This window comes from Choristoneura fumiferana, chromosome 13, assembly GCF_025370935.1.
Source record: "Choristoneura fumiferana chromosome 13, NRCan_CFum_1, whole genome shotgun sequence".
Taxonomy (NCBI): domain Eukaryota; kingdom Metazoa; phylum Arthropoda; class Insecta; order Lepidoptera; family Tortricidae; genus Choristoneura; species Choristoneura fumiferana.
Window position 1 is genome coordinate 1216083 of NC_133484.1, and position 21871 is coordinate 1237953.

General features: G+C 34.9%; 1 protein-coding gene across 1 annotated transcript; it reads right to left on the reverse strand.

Annotated features, from left to right (window-relative positions):
• Positions 1-18343: 18343 nt before the first annotated feature.
• Positions 18344-20403, reverse strand: LOC141434555 (neuropeptide SIFamide receptor-like; the record flags this gene model as incomplete). Its single annotated transcript, XM_074096985.1, is given in 1 exon segment — positions 18344-20403. A coding segment is annotated over 1 exon segment (689 nt), but the record flags the coding sequence as incomplete, so codon positions are not given.
• Between the last annotated feature and the right edge of the window lie 1468 nt (positions 20404-21871).

Genomic DNA, 21871 nt, shown 5'->3' on the forward strand with positions numbered 1-21871 from the left:
GCTGAGCCGGCGAAGTAAGTAAGTTAAAGTGAATTTGTTATAAGTTAATTAATTTACTACAGTTGAATTTGCAAAAAGCCGTAACGGTTGCAGCCGTTTCCGGGATTAAAAGTAGCCTATGTCACTCTCCGGCCCATAAACTATCTCTATGCCAAAAATCACGTCGATCCGTCGCTCCGTTTCGTCGTGAAAGACGGACAAACAGACATAATATTCATATTTAATTGTTTGTTGACATGAAATGTTTGTTAAGAAGAAGTTGAGTTTTGAAATAAATTGATTATTATTATACGTGCTTGAGAAGTAAAAAATATTTTTCTGACATACTAAGTAGGTATGAAACTTCTAACGTGAAGCTAGGAAACTTATAAGAAAAGCATTAGACCGAAAAACCAAAAGTCAATATCCTTCGAAAAGTTTGAGTTCTTTCTGAGGACACGGGGTGCAGTTATTGACAAGACAGTCTCTAGACGCCTCAAGTGGGGCTTTTTGTTATGGAATCTTCCTGACAACTATTGAGGTAGGGCAGTGATGCTTGAAGCACTTGTATCACCTTCGTCTACCAGGTGCAGCTGCTAAAATACCAAATACAGCTATCATTATGCTGATGCCCGAACCATTTGCCGCAATTGAATGCAGGCGGGATTTTTATAAAAGTTTATTAACCCCTTCAATAACAACATTAGAAATAAGGTCTCACGGACTATATAGAACCCTCATATAGTTAGTAAGTTTTAGAGTAGGTACCCTTCATGTGTAATATTAGAGAGAGAGAGAGAGAGAAACATTTATTTACACATATAACAATAACAATAAAAAATAAATATAACATCGAATAGTATAAAGTGGACCCCACTCAGCATAGTGTTACGGCAAGCCGCAACGCTGTTTTTCAGTGGCAGTTTATATACCTAAGTACCTAATTGTTGGCAATAAACGCAATTTCTTTCTTTCTTTCAAAAATATTTTCTAGCCCAAGAAACTCTCTCAAAAAACAAACATACCCGCATTAGTATAAAAAAAAACATTTTTAGGGTTCCGGAGCCAAAATGGTTTGGTCCAAAGTCTGCCTGCCTGCCTGCCTCTATATAGTTATTTTTAGTTCCTTGTAGTTTGGCGTGACATATAAGCATTCATCGCGGACAACCTTTTATTTTAAAAGTTGATCAATGGCTGTTCATATTAACGGCGAGAATTTTCTCTACACTGGTTTATAGCAGTAGAGGTGACAGCAGTCATCTATTGGGCCTTAGAGTGTCGAACACTCGAAAATTTACCTTCGTACGACACAAAGTACAGTGGGAGTAGGAAAACCTTCGTCAGTTATTAAATTGATTCCTTTTTACAGTCATAAACTCTTACTACGTTTTGAAACCAAAGCACTAAGTAGACAAGGGCATTATCAAATTATACTAACTTCACATGATAATAAGGGTCAAAATAGTATACACCTCTAACATATATCTAGTTTCATATCAATACCAAACCTTTTTCATAAATAGCGTCGTAAGTTTGAATCAAAATAATGTTCTATTTAATTGTTAGTGTTTGTCAGTGCCAAGGTGTAGTGGTAGGGTTGCTATGGTCACCTAGCCTTGAGGACGAATTTAATTTATTTTGACATTGTATTTTATTGATTGTTTTTTATATTTGCTTATTTTTACAAATTTTGACGATCTCAGCATAAATTCTTATATAATCGTCTTAAGTATTTATAATATAATGTAATTGTTATGTTGAGTGAATAAATAAACTAAACAACTAACTAAACATAAGATATTAGCCCTAATGATAAATAGTAGGACGGCCGTGACACAAACTCGATTTGCTAAACCCCCTGAGAGGCCTTTAAATCGTTTCGGCAAATGAGGGTAGTAAACAATGTAAGAAACCTAATGCCCTTGCATCTAGACGCGGGTCTGTAATTAAGAACTTCTCTTAATACACAATACTAGCATTGATTTATGAATAGGCTTAGAGTTGCTCAGCGAGCTATGGAGAGGGATATGCTTGGGGTTTCTCTACGGGATTGAATCAGAAATAAGGAAATACGTAGAAGAATGAGAGACTCCAATATAGCCAAGCGGATTAGCTATTTGAAGTGGCAATGCAGGCCATGTAACACGGAGAACTCGGCTCTTAAGGCGAGAAGTTCTCGAATGAAGACCGCAGATAGGCAAGCGTAGTGTAGGACGTCCACCAACGAGACGGACTGACCCAGTTAATGCTTGTTTATTTTCTTGATATTGAAGTGAAATGTACAGTTTTTCAACACTAAAAATCATTGATAAACACTAGGACATTTTCAGCCGCCGTAAAGCTCGAGTGGCTAACGACTTGTGTGTATCGACTCTTTTTAATCGTTCCTTGTTTGAAAAAAATATTTCCTCTTCTTGCTGTCGGGTAAATATACTGTTTCGTTTTGAAATCCTACCAGTTTCGGCCCCGGGTATTAGCATTTTTTTACTTTCAAATTTGAAGTCCTATTACAATGAATAGCAATAAAGGCGCAAAAGTTTGGGACATCAGCAAAGGGCTGCCGAGCAAGGAGAAAACTCTTTTCTGGTCTCTCTCTCTCTCTCCAACCTCTCGTTCCGATTGATTGGTTTAACAAAGGTTGCCGCAGCCCTGAAGATAAAAAGTGGAGAAAGAGACTTTATTTAGTTATCTTTATAGTTTAACAAACCTAGTTGGGAGATAATTATTTAAGCATCCTAAAAAATAAAAAGTGTTTGGTAAACAAATCATCTTTAATACAAACTTTTTTTTTGATGACTGTATTTTTGTTGATTGTACTTGCATTGTCACCCAAACTACTTTTACATACCAAATTTTAAGCAGATGCCATTAACCGTTGAAGAGTTCCGTCCTTCGGAGACGATCCTGGCCGGACTACCAGGATGTCACTACCAGATTATTGTATTATCCCGCAATTTACATAGGTATGCCAAATTTCAAGACAATCCGAACTAGAAGTGGGTCAAATTTAACTTGCAAGATTTGACCCGCACATCCATATTTAGTTACATTGCAAGTTAAATAAAAGCTTTTAATAAAATTTAAAAAATAACTATGCACTACCTTACTGTTGCCCGCGACTTCATCTGGTAGAATTCGTTTATCCCTATCCCGCGGGGACTATGCTGATTTCCCGCAAAATTAGACCAAGTTAATTTAGCATAAGTACCTAGTAATATTTTTTTTATCTAAGCGTCGTCGATATCGGGGGACCGCTAAGGTTAACAGGAAACTAAAGTGCATATGTTCCATTTTTAAAGTATCTTTGGACGTAGGCACCTCGAGTCAGACCTCCAGTTGCTTCTGTTGGAAGCGGCCTGTGTCCATCGTGAACCCTGTACCACATAGGTAATATACTCGTTTTAAATTGTAAGTTAGATAGAGAGTTGTGACATGTTACGACGTCATATGACACGCTGAGCCAAAGAAGTCTACGCTAAATAATATTTCTCTAGAAAGAGATTGAACGAATTACTTCATTTGGCCGAATGGCCAAACGAGATGATGAAGAGAGATGTTAGACGACCAGATGGCCTAGTGGTTAGAGAACCTGACTACGAAGCTTGAGGTCCCGGGTTCGATTCCCGTGTCGGGGCAGATATTAGTATGAAAAATACGGATGTTTGTTCTCGGGTCTTGGGTGTTTAATATGTATTTAAGTATGTATCTATCTATATAATTATATTTATCCGTTGCTTAGTACCCATAACACAAGCTTTGCTAAGCTTACTTTGGGACTAGGTCAATTGGTGTGAATTGTCCCGTGATATTTATTATTTTATTTGAATCTTATTTATTTATTGTAATTAATGTTTTTTACGTCAGTCATTTTAGATAGATAGATAGATTTATTTATTACATAATGAAAAAATACATTATAAATACATGTCAGTAATTATAAGAAATTCACAAAAGGATCGTCACATTGTATACAAAATAATAATAATAATAGTAATAGGTATATGATAGCGGTAAATTAAAAAACATTGTCAGCCAACTTCCAACTTCGTTTCATGTAGTTACTAAGAGAAAAATTGTGTTCCATAGACATTCCCTACTCCTTTGCCTCTTTTATAGTTATGTATAAACAATAAATATTTTACAAAATAATTTTTGGACGCTACTCTTTGGAGCTCAAAACAATCGATAGAATTTTCACTTATCGTGTTTCTTCTTGCCCAATATACTTTCCATAGCTTGTAGTAGTTGCAACGTTAAAAGGAAGATTGATGTATAATCGAGTATCTCGAGTTAACGTCTGTTCCGCCAACTTCTCCCCCCATGCATTCACTTTGATTGCAGCAAATCGGCGGTCCTGTCTTCCCGGCGCGTGCCCGTCGCGAGCACATTTTTAGATAATGCCTTTAGCAAACTTAATTTAGTAAATCGTAGAAGTTTATTGGCTGTCTTATGAAGTGCTTTTGCCTGTAAGCCGGGATTTTGTTTATAAGCAGCTGGTTTGTTGGAGGGAAATTGATTCTTTAGACGTGCAGAATCAGTCTATCGTTTTGTGAAGCTGCGAGTCATTTTTTTAGGGTTCGGGAGCCAAAATGGCAAAAAGAGAATCCTTATAGTTTTGTCAAGTCCGTCTGTCTGTCTGTCTGTCCGGAAATAATCGCTCCCAAAGTAGCAAAAATTGTGTCCCCCCTCAATCCTATAAACCGTTTGTCCAAAAATATGCAAAAAATGGAAAGGTAACGCTTAATAAATACTTTCAACGAAAATTGGTTTCAACATGATTGGATATACTGTTTATGAGTTATTGCCGAAAAACTGCGCTTCTCAACACAAGGACGTAAGTGCCGTGAAGATACGCTCTTTTTCTGGTAATAGATTTTAAGACTGTAGTAAGTGTTTTAATTGTGTTATAACGCACATAATATTACTTGATTTTTTTCGTAATGGCTACAGAACCCTTTCTTGGGCGTGTCCGACACGCTCTTGTTGTGTAATTTGTGTTTGTCACTATTGTAACGTTTTTGTCAAACTTAAAACCTAAAATTGCTAATAATGGCTCCGAAGTGGTAACGTTTCGTGTGTGTGGATACAGGCGTTATGTTTGTGTGTTGAGTGTGTGTGTGTGTGTGTTTGATACTCGCTTTGAGTGTATGTGTATGTGTATTTGCGTGTGTCTGTGTACGTGTTGTCGCCTTATTTTTACGTCTTTAGGTATTATTTATTTTATTTTCTATTTGACGACCAGATGGCAAGTGGTTAGAGAACCTGACTACGAAGCTTGAGGTCTCAGGTTCGATTCCCGGCTGGGGCAGATATTTGTATGAATGATACAAATGTTTGGTTCCGGGTCTTGGATGTTTAATATTTATCTATACCGGGTCTGGTCTGTAATACAAACAAAAAAATAAAAAATAGATCGGCCTCGTCAAACTGAACAACATTAGTTCAGCGACTTTTAAAAATAATGGAGTCTTTGAATTTTCCTTTTTTCATACAAATTAAATAGGTACTACTATCAATGTACGTCGTTCTAGAATACAACTGACGCCCCCTGTCACGCTACAAACAGCAAGCATTTCGCTTTACATTGCTTCTTCGAATAAACTTAAAACTGAAATAATAATTAAAAAAAGGAATTATTTTTTAAAGTCGCTGAACTAATGTTGTTCAGTTTGAGGAGTATGATCTATGTTTTAATTATTTGCTAATATTACAGGCCACACCCGGTATAAGTATGTTTATCCGTTGCCTAGTATCCATAGTACAGTCAACTACAAAGAGATGTATCCAAGTTAATCTTACAAAATGATGTATCCCTGCGGATGCCATAATTAAGTAGCCATAGAATGTGACAAACATGGTATCCACTGAACCTGACAGAAACATGTATGCGTCTAATGTGCAGTATTTATGTATCCCCCTACATTTCCACTGAAATGTATACTGACAACCTTAATCTAATATCTATCCATAAATTGTGAAAAAAAAAAACATTCAATGTTCCAAATTAATGTAAGATTAATGTAAGTGAGATGATCACCTTTGACGTTCGCGTACTCGTTACTTACGTATTTTTTGTATTAGGTATAGTTGTAAATTAGTAGTATATAAGTGTAGTGTAATAGTTTCGTGCACCTACCTATAAATAATATAGTTATAGTATTATGTGCAGGTAAATATGAGTAGTAAGTACACAGTCGCCATCTTGCCATCACCACTCCGGTTAATTTGTAAATAATATTTTTAAATTGAGTAAAATAATACTAATATAGCAGCTTAGAATCTTGTTTGTCTAGACAGAGACATAGACAATTATTTGCCGGTTGGTAATTAATCTAAAATAGGCATCGACAACCCTAAGCGTCCGCGCCGGAGTAGGCAATTAGTCTCCTAAAGGGTCGGAGTGTGCACACATCTCTTTTACTATGTTAATAATTATAGTCCGCCATATTTATAATTCAGTGTCTATTTAATACATCATCATCATCATCACCCGGAAGACGTCCACTGCTGAACAAAGCCGGCACCATTAGAACGCCACAATGAACGCCACGCGCAATGTACGCGTAAGTGGACTGACGACACAACCGTTGGATGCCAGTTTCGATTTGTCGTTCTACCTATTACGGTACAAAATAAAGAGACAGACAGATTAAAGGCCAGTGAGGTGGAACCCTAGCCGAATGCAAATCGCAGACGCTCTAAAAACCAATTGTGTCTAGGAGGCAGCGTAGCGGAACTGTTGAAAATGCAACGTTTCGATATCGGATCGTCTGCTGAACGCAATTTAGACATCTCGTAGGTTCATCGGGGCTGCTTTGAAATTCGAAAATCGAAGTTGGTATCGCATTGTCCCTCTGACTCTCGTGTTAAATAAATAAGCGTCAGCGGGACGGCAAGAAGAAGAAGTTCGAATTTTGCACTATTTAGGTTCAGGTGGTTGTTTTAACTTTATTGTTTTTTAGATGCCACATCTACACCGTGTAGTTTTTGATTTCGTCGTTTTTGTTTTTGAGGGGGTCTATTCGAAAATTGTTAGTCATAATATAATGTTTGGCATAACTCTTTTTTTCTCTGAAACCATTTATTTTTCAGAGTTGTTATAAAACAAACCTAACCTAACCTATAGCTAAAGTTCCACAGGATGGCATATGAAAAATATATTGTTACAGAGGAAAAAAATTATGACAAACAAAGATTATGACAAACATTACATTATGACTTATAAAATTATGGCAGTCGAAAGTATTCTTTTTGAGTTTACATTACTTTACATGTTAGGACCGTGCCCGGTTTTAGAATAAGACGGTGCCATCTCTTCCCATCATCATCATATCAGCTGTAGAACTTCTACTGTCAGGATATAGGCCTACCCATCTCCTCGTGGGTGTCGTACCTAGTCCACTAAGGCCGCTTGTAAACGTCCGTTGTTATCCCTGGACAACGGGCCGTTTTTTTGCCGGACTTGCGGTGTTGTATGGCTTACAATGAACGTGTGTACATGCACCGGACACTTGTCCGGTGACTTAGCCATACAACACCGCAAGTCCGGCAAAAGAAAATTTCCGTTGTCCGGTGAAACATCGGACGTCTACAAGCGGCGTATGGGACTGGATGTGAGAGTGGACAGCAGCGCTTTCTATTGCCATCTTCCTCTGCACTCCAGCACTGCGATGTGGGCAAAAGGAACTAGGTATACTCAACGGCACAAAATTTGGCCCACCCTTCATACAAAATTACCGATTCTGCATACATTTGAGGGTCAGATTTTTTGCCGCTCAGTATATTTTCTTAATAAAGTCGTAATGAACGTTCAGAACTACATCCTCAACCGCCGACCACATCCACTCTGTCAAGAGTAGCGACTTAGACGAGAGAACTTTAACCTGTACCACTACCATGAGTTTACAGTGGCCGTACTCTATAACGACAGCGTAAATTATTTGTACAGGCGCTATATAATTCTCCATATAAATAATTTACGCCGTCGCTATCGAGTACGGTCACTGTAAACTCATGGTAGTGGCACTGTTCACCGCCACAAAGCAAACGGAGTGACGTGCTCTGTACGCCACAGAAAAACCAGCGACCAATCAACTTCATTACAAGCTTTTATTTAGTTTCACCTGTCCCGTTGTCTGTCTGTATGAATCAAATCTTGTAAGTTAAAATCGACCAACTTCCAGTAGTTGGATTGACTTGAAATTTATTATACTTATGTTAATTGCGTGACAATACAATAATCTGGTAATGTCATCCTGGTAGTCCAGCTAGGATCGTCTCCGCAGGACGGAACTCTTCAACGGTTAATAGCATCGACATGAAATTTGGGATGCAAATGTAGTTTGTGTGACAATGCAAGTAAGTACTAATACCACGCACAGGACTTATCACGCTAACACACACGAGTAATATTTACCTCGAGGTATTCCTGTGCGTGGTATTTTGACTATGAGTGAAAATCACGAAAGTTTAAGACATTTTAATGCAAGTACTGTCAACGAAAAGTACAGTCAGCAAAAAAAAGCTTTTATTAAAAATGATTTTTTTATCAAAATTTACTCATTCACTCCATTTTTTTAAAATTTAATTGCAGAAGGATTCATTGCGAGTTGCATGTTGGTCATGTATAGATGACCGTGGCGTGTGAGGCAATCCATTGACTGTTACGTTACTACTAGATAACTCTGGCGGTGAAGAGGTTAAGGGAAAATTCGGTTTGGCCAAAAAGTTATTTACCAAATAAATTACATTTATGAACTAAACCGTCTATCGAAGCACGATAGGCCGAGATGAGATGGAAATAAAAAACAGTTTTATTTTTTTACATTTATTTAAGTACAATAGTTTCTGTTTTGTCAGGTTATTAGGTAATTTAAGTATTAAGAACCATTTACACGACACACATTGAAGTCTTAAGATAATTATGTCGTGTAAAAAGATCTTTTACACGAAGTTCACTCCTGACTCTAGTTCACACAGGTTATTGATAATAAACAGTTATAATACCTACATCTATATTATGCTTATAACACAACTGCGCCTACTACCATTATTTTTTCAATCTGTAGTAGAACAATAAGCTAGTGTCCTGTAATTATCACTCTAAAAAGTCCATCAGGGGCCAGCTTCTCGAAGCATATTAGTCCAATAATCAAAAATATTACTGTTGTGTTTCATTTTTGAATCTAGTTCTATCTTAGTGCGGTGACAAACAAAATAAGAGAGCAAACTCTGCTGTGTATATCTGCGTACGAAATCATTTGGAGAGAACTGGCAATAGGTCCCCTGACCCGTAGACCCGTACCCGGTGCCGGTGTCGTGTCGGGTTAGAATTACACCTCTCCATTACTTCCATGGATGTTGTAAGAGGCGACTGAAGATATAGGTTAAGGTAGGTGACAGGCTAGCAACTTGTCACTATTGTACCGTTTTTGTCAAACTTACAACCTTAAATTGCTAAAAGTGGCTCCGAAGCGGTAACGTTTCGTGTGCCCTGCCTACCCCATTTGGGCATACACGCGTGATGTTTGTGTGTGTGAATCTAGTGTAGGAGATTGCTAAGCGACGGAAGACGATATACGTGATTTGACTTTGCTGTATGTTTTTGGATTTTTAATCATAATTTATTTTACTTTTCAAGTGGTTTTCTTTAATTAGCCATCCCGCAATTTGGGAAAAAAGGCCGAATATTATATTGTATTTCTGAATGTCATAAGTCCTAACGGTAGTACTGCACCTACAACGTACAACGTACTTTTTATCGACACCGATTTTTAAAATAAGTGTCCTCGTGCTATTGTGAGGTCAGCACATAATTTCTCCCGTCAAATCGCGCTTTGTATGTATTAGTAATGTGTCCATATGGATAAGACGACGTTCCGTTTTCGAAAAATGACTAAAGTCCCATATCAATTCTATGCACTAACTACATACAACAGCATACAACAGGTAATTTTCTTAAGTTTTTACTTGTACTCTAGAACAAGAGTTCTACCAAGAGGTAAATCTAGCTGTGGCTGTTATTTTGCAGCAACAGTAACCATGCAGCGCTAACGCTTGCCAGCCCCGCCCACCCCGCGTATTGCTCAGTCCCCTGCGATACCTTACTTCGTACTTTTGCATTAAGGGGATCCCAAGCCTTAGTTTTGTAATGTTTTTGAAGCTTATTATATTAACAACAACGGCTTTAAGCAATATAGTATCCCATATTTACTTCAAAGTTGATTGTCTTCGAGATATTTGGCATCAAAGTTGAACAATTTTAGGCTAAATAACTGGTTTTCTGGCCACAACTTCTGTGTTAATTAGTTTCAAATGAAAACCCTAGACACGTTTTTAGTGACGTCAAAGACGAACCCAAATGTGTAGATTTCGTATATGTTAGATCTTTCACGAAATAAGTGTTTTACCCGGGTAGCCGTTGGACTTATAATTCTATCTGTAGTGCAAAAGTAGGAGATGCGATTAAAAACTTGTCAATAATCGATGAAAACCTCGGGTAGCCTCTTAACGATCACCGCTAGACTTTCATGCTGCGGTAATGGCAAGGTTGTATTTCTTTTATAGTATCTTTGTCAAGTTACTTTTGGCATTACGGTCAACAGTTTGGAACTACTTTAATCTTGATCAAATCATTATATAATTATGCATTGTGCTGTCGAGCTCTTCAGTTTCTAAGCAAAATGACCATCAAAAAATATCTGAACACGCTTCTATGCTGTTGACAATAGAGTAGTGTTTACATGTTTTTTAATTAAACTTTTGCTCAAACACCTATTTAAGAACTTGACTGTAGAATAAATCATTGGTGGTAGGCACAGCTGTGTTGTGGTCTTAGAAAGAGGCCATAACCCTTCATTTGGGCTTCGCCGCAGTAGGATAAAAAGATGGTTTGAATATTAGCCAAACACTCACTGGCTTTGGTCGAATGATGGTCTGTGTAGGTAGATTTATAATTACCGCATTCGCACAAGAGTGGATGGCTCTGTTCCACACATCAGTCAGTTTCAGGGCTTGATGTTGTTACAAAAATAATATATAGCGCTCTTGTTTATATATTACAATATCGGTATATTATTATTGGTAACAGGTTTTAAATTCTGGTCAGCGGTAATTAAGAATCATTTAGATATAATTTAACTACTAAATCAACTTAGCTTCGTTTAAACACGATTAGGAACACCTATTTTGTAACCTCAGCCAGTTCCGAAATATCCAAGTTTATTTAATAAACGTGAATACTTTTGGCACTGACTGTACCTATGTTTACATTGTTAGACAAGCTGTCAAAAAAAATCTACTATTATTTTGTGCACTTTTTCCATTAGTAGTATTGTTATCTATAAGGAATGATTCATTGAAATCTTAATTTCTATTAAATTAAAAGTTAATAATTTATTGTACAGTCCAGTGGCGTGGAACATACCAACAAACACACACACTAAGGTGTACACTAAGGTGTACACAACCTTCGACATACTTGTCGTCACTGACATCTCTTAAAAATTAGGTAAATAAAACGGTAGGAATCGAGTGTCACCACGCCACTGGTACAGTCACGTACAACAGTGAGTATCAATTCTGAAATTTCGAATATTGTTTTGTAATGATTTTTCAGTCATTATTACCAGTTCTGAACTAAACATAAATTGAGTGAATTAAGTAACAGCGTTTAAAATTATTTTTGTTTTTATTAAAATTGTCATAACAATACATACATATACAAACTTAGGGTATGCTAGGGCTGCCTACTGTAAAAAGGGAATCTAACGTTTTATTAAACTACCCTTTTTAAATCCATATTTTTACCATGGTTCTTCACCCACACTTTAATCTCTCAGTAAAAAACAAACTTTGTTATGCAATTTTAATGATGTAACACGCAAAATTTTACAGTTTTCACTAACTCATTTTTTGTAACTATAAAGCTAAAAAATAAACTTCAAAACTCAAACGAGATTTTTTTTAAGTTTCTTGCATTAATTTTAATATTTCGTGTCGGCAAATTAGTAATTAATTAATTTTTGGGAAATAGTTTACAGGTTGTTTTGTCTCTACAAATATATCGTCGAAGTAGGCAATGAACGGAATCATTTTTGCAAGTCGATAGTACGGAATGACTTAACGTTTACTTGAAACTATTCAGTTTCCTCATTTTTTATCAATTAAAATCGAAATTTTGACGATGCAAACAACTAGAATAAAATTTTGTAAATAGTACTTTTGACTATTATCAAATCTGAAAACGTACAAAATCGCGCATAAAAATCCAAAAACGCATAAACCTCGTTGTCTATGTCCAATATCTAAGCAAGTCAAAAAATCTAAACATTATTAAAATCGTAATCAAAGAGGTAATAATTCATTGATATGTAGAAACAGAGAATTGATTGAGTTTTTTAAAGTTAGTACAATAATAAAATATTTACATTGTATGTTCTCCAGAATTGATTTCGTTTACGAAATTGTCGTAATTTGACTGAATATTGCAAATAATTACGACTGATTCGATCACAACTAGCTTTTTTTTATTGACATTGTAAATTTAACAAAATAATAGATCTATAGCAATCGAGAAACGTATGCTCGACCTGTAACTTCCGTAATAAAAATACGATTTTAAATTAAATTTGGAATGAAAGCAACAATAATGAAATTGAACTCTGTTTCTAATTTGCAAAATTTACAATGCAATTGTTTAAGTAGGTAAGATAAAAACTTACATAAGTTCCTATGTGATTTTAAACAATTAAAAAAAAGGTTTAGTGTCATTGGCTGTTTGAATTACATTATTAGGTGTAAACGAATCAGTTAATATTACAAGTAAGCTTTAAAAGTCGATTAAAACTACAATGGCATCACGCTGTTTAAAACATCAACAATAACCTACCAATTTATACACAATTTTATTGTACAATTTCTACATAGTCATGATATCACTATTACTACAAGCCGACGCATAGTGTGGCCTAGTAAACTAATATATTATGTTACACGTGACATCCGAAGAAACAACTTTTTATACTTACTACCTATAAAACATCAAACTATTTCATTAATTTTATAAATTTTCAACCTTTTCTAAGGAACAGTTCCCTCTACGGTTATATAAAGTGTTAATGTAATTATATCAAACTCTTATAATTAATAATTAATTACAATATTTAAATATTAATTCAGGTATCTCACATGATTACCATAGACAAAATATGTTAACAAACTATGTCTAACACCAAACACCGCAAACAAGGAATAGCGATATAATACAGAAATGCATCGACTCAAAATAATGTTAAGGTAATTTGTTAATTTATTTACAATTTGAATATAAAAGTGAGATGTTTTTATCTATAAATATAAAATACTTATGTTTTTTTTTTCATAAAATGTCGTTTCTCTTACACTTTTGTCGTATTCATTCATTCAAATAAAAATAAATACTGCTGGATGGCAGTGGAAAAGTTGCAAAAGATATATATGTATATTTTTTTAATTTTACATTTTTTTTGTTTCAGAAACTTTACTATGTATATTTGGGTAAGGCCGCGAATTTTGACCAATGTGACATAGAAATAACATAAAAAATACGTGACGTTACCATAAAACGTAACGCAAATTTTTATAAAGCCTAGATCAAACTGGTAAAAATTCCATTAGATAACGTATGTATGAAAAAAAAATACATCTCATATAATAAAGTGAAGTTTTTATTTTTACTAGAACTTTGTGACGATACTGATCTTAAATCTGTCCTATATGAGATCTATAGAGCTAAACATGAGAATGTGGAAGTAGAAGTACCCTCTAGTTGACGAACATCTTTCCAAAAGTGTATCTTTACATGCCTCTCTAACACTGACAATAAGGTGCACATTTATAAGCATAACGAATTTGGATGTGTTTTTTTTTTATTCGACTGGATGGCAAACGATCAAATGAGTAAGAGATCACCACCGCCCATAAAAATCTGCAACACCAGGGGTATTGCAGACGCGTTGCCAACCTAGAGGCCTATGATGGGATACCTCGTGCCAGTAATTTCACCGGCTGTCTTACTCACCACGCCGAAACACAACAGTGCAAGCATTGCTGCTTCACGGCTGGATTAGCGAGGAAGATGGTGGTAGCAATCCGGGCGGACCTTGCACAAGGTCCTACCACCTAGTTGTGAGCATGCTTGTGACTTCGACTGTACAAGCTATTAAATACCTCAAAGAAATGGCCAAAACCCTAAATCACAGGTTTTACCAATTTAGGAAGTAGTATCTTAGTTAAGTGGACAATGTAAAAAGATGTTTTTGGAAATAAATTATTATGATTATTAAGTTTAGGTAACAAATGAACTAAGTAGGTAAGTGAATCTCTCCGTTTGTCTCTCACTTTAAATACGCTATGCATGTAGCAGGACGTGAACACAGAACTCGCCACAATTCTCTTGTGCCGATCCCTGCACCTACAGATTAAAATTTATTTAACTTCAAAATATCCATCTAACTAACTTATTGTGCGTGCAGTCATTGGAAACCTAATAATAAACTGGTGTAAGTTAGAATTTTTCTGTGTGAACTTCCCTTTACCACATTTTTTCGTTACGTTATGTACAAAATACGTAGCATTTTGTAAAAATGTAACGTAATCGTAACGAAAGTGTAACGTATTTTATACAAAAAATCGTTTATCATGGTGAATAACGACATTTTGAACATAATAACACATGCCACTTACATGGAAAAGATTACCCTATCGTATGAAAAACAACCAGTTAAAAATAATCACTACTTACCCTTAAAATCGAACAAGCACTTTCGACGTTTTTTCGAAAAAAACCTCCGCGTCACTTTTGATGGCTGTTTGTCAACAAACTGATGAGATTTATTTATCTCATCGATGTTGCCCTATTAGAGTATTAGTTGCCAGTGTACAAAAACTAATTTCTACCGAAATTGGCGTTAAAGGTAGCTTAAAAAGCGTCACCTAAGTATTCGTAACGAAAACGTGGTTTTTTGGCACGTGAAAAGAAATAAATATAAACATGAAAATTATTTGATTATCATGATTCCGCAATCGGTAGGACTATCGTTATATCATAAAATTTCGTTTAAACAAAATCATGATCATGAGAAGTTAAATAGCATGAAAATAATAAGGTATTAAGTACTCGTGGTCAAAAAATAGTCAATTTCGTTACGTTTTGACGGTAATATATTTTTATTATTTTTTTAAAAGGGTTTAAATCAATTATCTCATTTGCGACCTTGAGAGTTTATATCGTGTCATATAATAAAAAAAAATTAAACCTCTAGGTGTTATCAGTTTTTTTTTTATCAGCCTTCCAAATTTGAAACGTCCAAATTGGTCAAAATTCGCGGCCTTACCCATTTACTAAGGTGTATTGAAATATTTGCAAGCACCTATTTCAACAGAGTTCTGTAGTTCGTCGAGGTAACAACCGATATGTCAATTCTACTCATAACTTTTTTCATAAAGCAAAAATCCAATTTAAATATCTTGTGAATAAGTTTGTAATTACTGTACTGAATATAATTTTACGTGGACGTGGAACAGCAATTTGAATGAAGGCTATCAAACAAAAACAAAAATCTAAATCTTTGTAAAATATTGTGGCACTCCTGTTTTTTTAAAAGTTGGTTTTAAAACTATGTGAAATTGGAATAAAATTTAATAATAAATGTAAACTGGAAACTGGTTTGCCTTTGTGAATTACGATTGTTTTTTTTTTTTAGTCTTTTTGTATTTTTATTTCAACTCCAAATTTGTTACTTTTACGGGTATCCCGTGTAACCATATCGAAAATACAAACTGAGACATGGATGCACAGAAAAACCAGAAAAAGAGACCAGCGCTGGGAATCGAACCCAGGTCCTCATCAATCATAGCTGCGTGCTATAACCCCTACACCACCGCTGGCCCAGCGGTGGTGTAGGGCAGCAGTGGTGGTTGTCCGGCGGTGGTGTAGGGGTTATAGCACGCAGGTATGATTGATGAGGACCTGGGTTCGATTCCCAGCGCTGGTCTCTTTTTCTGGTTTTTCTGTGCATCCATGTCTCAGTTTGTATTTTCGACTTTGTGATTTAGTTTATCCAATTCAATAGAATATTATAAGTAAGTCAATAATATATTTTAACAGCAAACGCACAATAATAATTATTTTATCTTCTACAATTTACAGGTAATACCGTGTTACCAAGACTACAGAACTCAACAGCTTTTGCGTTTCGCAAAACAGTAGTATTTTTTGCAGATAAAAAAAAAGAAGTGGTATATGTACTCCATGGTTTTTTTTTTCAATTTCATTTTATTCCAGCGATTGCTGCTAATTCTTGAAGATGTTTTTATTGCTACGTAATATTTCATCAAACGTTGATGACTCACAAATTATACTTTATGTCTGTTTCATTTTCTATAAAAATAGCTGAATTCAGAATCCATTTATTATCATAAAAATCCTTTAGAAGGAGCGTAATGCAAGTAATTCAGTCTTACAAGCGTCGACTTTGTCAATGATATATTACACACACACACAAACATAAAAATAAAACTAAAATTAGCAAAACCACGTGTTAATGCAGTCTACGTTTACATATTAAATAAGGAGCATGCTTTCAAAATACCGAAAAAATGAGCATTTTCACTTTAAAGTGTATTTATTCGAAATCATTAGTAAGTATTATTAAACTGAATAATAAATTTTAAAAAAGAACAATTTTGTATAAATAAAAATTAAATTTGTTACTTTTGTAACGACACTGTGTAACAAAAAACAATTAGGTAAATTGTAAAAGTTCAAAAATAAATAAAACTTTTGTGCTGTTTTATATAGCTACTCTAAGCGGCTAGTGGCTATAGTTTGAGGTCCTAAATTTAAATAACTTACAATTTCCTGACATTGTTTCAAGCTATGGTACATTTTATAGTGAAAATGCTCATATATGTACACAACACGGTTTATATTTTTATACTTAATAATATTATAACACTCATTCAAACGACAAAACAACACGTCTACACAAAACTGAAAATTTGAATCCTTACGGGTTATAAAAATATATTTTATGTATTATTGCCTTACGCAGAACAAATAAATATATATATTATACAGCATTAACCTATTAATACTAATTCTATTTAAATAAGGCCCCTTGAGAAATAAAAAATATTGTTTTTGTTGATTTATTTAAGCCAATACGTTTTTATTTCTCGAAGCCGTTTTTTATTATGTTATTTTTGTTTTGTGCATTCTAAGCGGCTATAGGCCTCAGCCCCGTTTCGATAAACCACTAAAATAGAGACAAGCTTCGAAAATATTCACTAAAATAAATTGTCTTCATTGAATATTTATTGAATTTGATATTATATTGCGGACCACGTTCAATCATTTTTCAAAAACTTTCTAGGTTTACATTTAATTTTCGATTCCGATTTGCAAGAAATATTCCCAAGTGTCGTTAGTTTTTTGTTGCTTGAATCAAAGTATTTTAATGACAAAAAATACTTTTTGTACCAATCAACTCGAACAACTTGTGATACTGCGTTGATAAGTCAGACTTTCGCTGACCCTACTCGTACATGTTTTCGGACACTGGAGTCGAAAAGTCAATGTAGAAAATGCTCATTATCGAACTAAAACAAAATAACATTGCTACTATGCCAGCACAAATCACACGGAGCAGTAAAATATAGTATTAAATATTACGGCGTTAGCTACTTAATTGGTTTTAGTTCAATCATTGCATTGATAGGTTGGACTCATGCTCGAAATATCGTATTCTAAAAAAAATGACAAAGTGCGGGTAGTTCGTGATACGAGTGCCGGTACTATTTGTGATCAACTGCGGGTTCGAAGGACTCGCGCTTCTAGGCAGACTTGACACCCCACACTTCAGTCTACTCGTGACCACGGCCACTGTAATGTTGCCGAAACGTCGAGGTAAATATTAATAATATAACAGCGTTATAAGGCCTGTGCGTGGTATTTTGAAATCGCGAAAAGTTTAAGACATTATGTCGTATTCATTAATTTGGTGTCTTCTAATTTCAGCACTTATGATTTTATAACTTTTGCTATTGTATATCTGGTATGCTGACAGTATTTAACAAAGTTTACTTTCCAGAATATACACACAGACATACAGAATTTACACAGAACAGATATTTCGAGCATGACCCGTTTTTTATTCTTTTTTTTACATGAAACTGTCCGTGATTGACTCTTATCTAACCTGATGTAAAGTGCAGATGAGGTCAAAGGTGTATCCACTGGTTCAGTAACAGCCTATTCACTCTAGCCTTGAAGAGCCCTAGAAAAATGGTATATTCTTGATATTCAATTACTGTGTCCATATTTTAGTCTAAATTATTTTTTACTCACGGTTGTCTTTGAGTTCATTTTTGATACGAAAAAATATTTTCAAAGCTTTTAACCACAATTTTAATGATCCTCATTCTTAAACTATTACTGTAAAACTTAGCACGTTATTCTAATACCATAATTCAGCTATTATTGTGACACTGAATTTGCAGTTATTTGTGCTTGTATTTTTTAGTATTTTACCATTGTACGAATAATCTGTGTCATTAAAGTTTTTATGAGTTATGAACTGTATAATAAAATTATTCCAAATTATTTTGTCAAATCTCTGTAAATGTTTTTCAGGTTCTATGAATTGTGGTTGGCAATTTAAGGTTTTCATAAATCGATGTTCACAATTAACGGCGTCAGTCATGCCTATATCTTTAACCAAAAAAAAAAACGATGAAAACTCTTTACAGGAGGATTCATCAAACTCTAGTTCTGTTGAAATATTTCTCTGATTAGGAACTTGAGTTTCAATTTTGTATTTTTGTTTTTGCATAAAAATATTTCATTTATTTATAATTCAGCTATGAACAGTTAGTAATATTATATAGATACACCGTGTTTTAACTTTATTAGCAAACTGTTGCCGCGTTCGTACACTTTTCGAATCTAATAATCATAAAAATAAAACCTACCGCAATTCAGTGATTTCAAGAATGATGAAAAGTGAGTTTTTCTTGAGTTTTATTTACAAAGTTTATCTACTTAATCATACCATTATGTACTGTGTCATTTTAAAATAGTTCATTAGTTTATTTAAGTTAAGTATCGTATTTCAAAACTTACTTCCTACCAATATTTTGTACTGTAGTATTATCTATTATTAGTATAGTAGTAGCTGTAATGTTTATCAATATTTCATACGTTTTATATAAAACTTTAGGGATTTTAAATACAACCAATCAAACAAGGATAAATAAGAAAATAATAAAGGCTCACCAAATGCATTCTAATTGCAAATTATTATGTTATCACTTTCAACGGATACCAAAACAAAAGATGAAGTTATAAACTTTTTTGAGTAAGAGATTGTAAGAGATTTCTTCCCTTGTCCAGTTATGTGCGCTTCTCAGCTCTCGCTATACAAAATTACAATCGGTGTAAAAATAAATCTCCTTAACACCTTAACTGACTTACGTATAAAAGTTACACAGTACTAAAATATTCACTGATTATGTTCACTTTACGAGCTAAGATATTGGATAGTCACTTGTACAGACAACACCAAACTGTTCAACTCAAAATATTACCAATAAGTCGTATTCTTCGATATGCTGTTGCACCCTCGTGGCGCGATTCCACCGTGGCTTGCATGGCCTTGTTCGAATGAAATTGTTTCCAGAACATTCCAGGAAGCTCTTAAACTCCCGTGTGATTGTAGATGAAGGACACAGCGTTCTTATCGACGGGCGGCGAGCGGCGAGTTATCGAAGGATGATTGTTGTTGTTGTAATGCCAAGACTTTCTTGTACTTGTGCTAGACGATTGCAACGCAATGGTCTCATAATACCGCAGGCGGCCGCAGCATTTCCTACTCTTTATGATAGCAACAAAACCCTTTCTGTATTTTTTGTTGAAGAAAGCATACAAGATTGGGTTGATGCAAGAGTTGGAAGACCCTAGCCATTGTGCTAAAGGTGTAACAACGGGGAAAATTTCTTCTTCCCATTTCTTGATAGGCCCTCCGAGCTTTATTCTCGCGAAGATCAGATAAAGAGGGAACCAGGATAAAACGAACAATATAACAACAGCGACGAGCATTTTAACAACTTTGACTTTGGATTTCTGTTGCATGCTTTCCATTGCAGCGTCTTGGGTGTCGGTGGGAATGGCTCTTCTCCAGACCTTGATCCAGATGAGGATGTAACACATTGTGATGAGGAGCATTGGTAAGATGTAGCAGAAGATTAAGTTGCCGATTACGAAGTAGAGGATTTCGCTCAAGGGGTTCGGCCAGACATCGAGACAGAGACGAACGTTAGGGTTGTCTTCGAAGACCACGACGAGGTCGAAGAAGAAGACCCAGGGGGTGGTAACGAGGATGGCAAGATCCAGATGAAGACGATCATCATGCGGGCGCGGGCGTTTGGTGATCTGGCACTTCAAGGGCCACCAGATGGCGAGAAATCTGAAACAATAGAAAATAATGTCAATAAAATGTCACTAATAAATAGCTAAAGTTCTGGTTACAGAGGTAGACTAGATTACACAATAACATATTAGCGCGGATCTTTTTAAAAAATAGCGATCCATTTTTAATATAAGTCCGTTTGTCTTCTTTGAACTGAAAAATAGTAACGTTTATTTAAACATTTTGTTAAAATTATTAAATTTGTTACGTGAAAAGTGTACAAACTTCTTCACAACTTTTTTTCTCCTCCAAGAAACTCACGGTACCTAAACTAAAAAACGTAATTTTACAGATAAATAAAAAAAAACTCAAAACAAGATCGTTGGATCGAACCTGACAATTTTGCAGGCGTGATTTTTCAAACGACGACTTTTTGCACACAGGTACTACGTCATACGAGAGATATTTTTTACATAGTTAATTTTTATTTTATTTAAAGTTACCGATAAGTAGTTTCTTTTTTTTCTAATCTCTTGATTTGTATCTACTACTCACATTAGGAAACGTTAGAGTTCTAAAAGAATTACGAGTATACCATCGGTTTAACATCTTATAAACAGCCGGTGACATTAAAATTAACCTGAAACATCCCAGGTCTCAATTTGAAAACTTTCGTCCCTCGCCTCTTGATCTCGTCAAGTTTCATTTGAATCTCAATTTACTGGTAGACATTGGAAAATTCTGGGCCCATCAAGGTGTAAATGATCGGTCCAGTGGAATATTTAATTGGTTGCCTGATGAAAGCAACCCGGATCGTTTTGGTCGTTTCGTTTTAAGTTTTCATACCTGAAATGGGAAGGCATTTGAAAAATCCTTTGAATTAAAACTAGCATGAGATATTAACAATTATTTAAATGAAGTACGCGAGTCACTCATGTATTGATAGCCTAATGATGAATAGGGATTTCAACAAGTCGACTAATAGAAATTATGCTTAATTACATATAAAAAAATTATTAAACTTGATACTACGCGATTTAACCGTAAACTTCACAAATCAAATTAACGTTGTTTTTTAATGCTATATAACTTACTCTGCATAATAACATATGAAAAATATCTGTTTAACTGCAAAAATACCTCCAAATCCTGAACTGTAGAAAACTTCCAACTGAGCTGTTGTTGTAATTTAATCCTGCTTAGCTAAAATATCAAAAAATTTTAACATCTTTTATAGCCGTACCGTTTTAATTCACCCCATCGCAGTAAAAACAAAAAAAACTACACTAAAATGGCACTACATAACACAAATAAGATGCCCTTTATTTCACGTAAATATTAATTGCCATATATGAATTCGCATAACAGATTCCCATAATTAATTTTTCAGCGAAGAAGTCTTGGAATGGAAATATCGGGTTAAAATATGGTCATTGATAATTTGT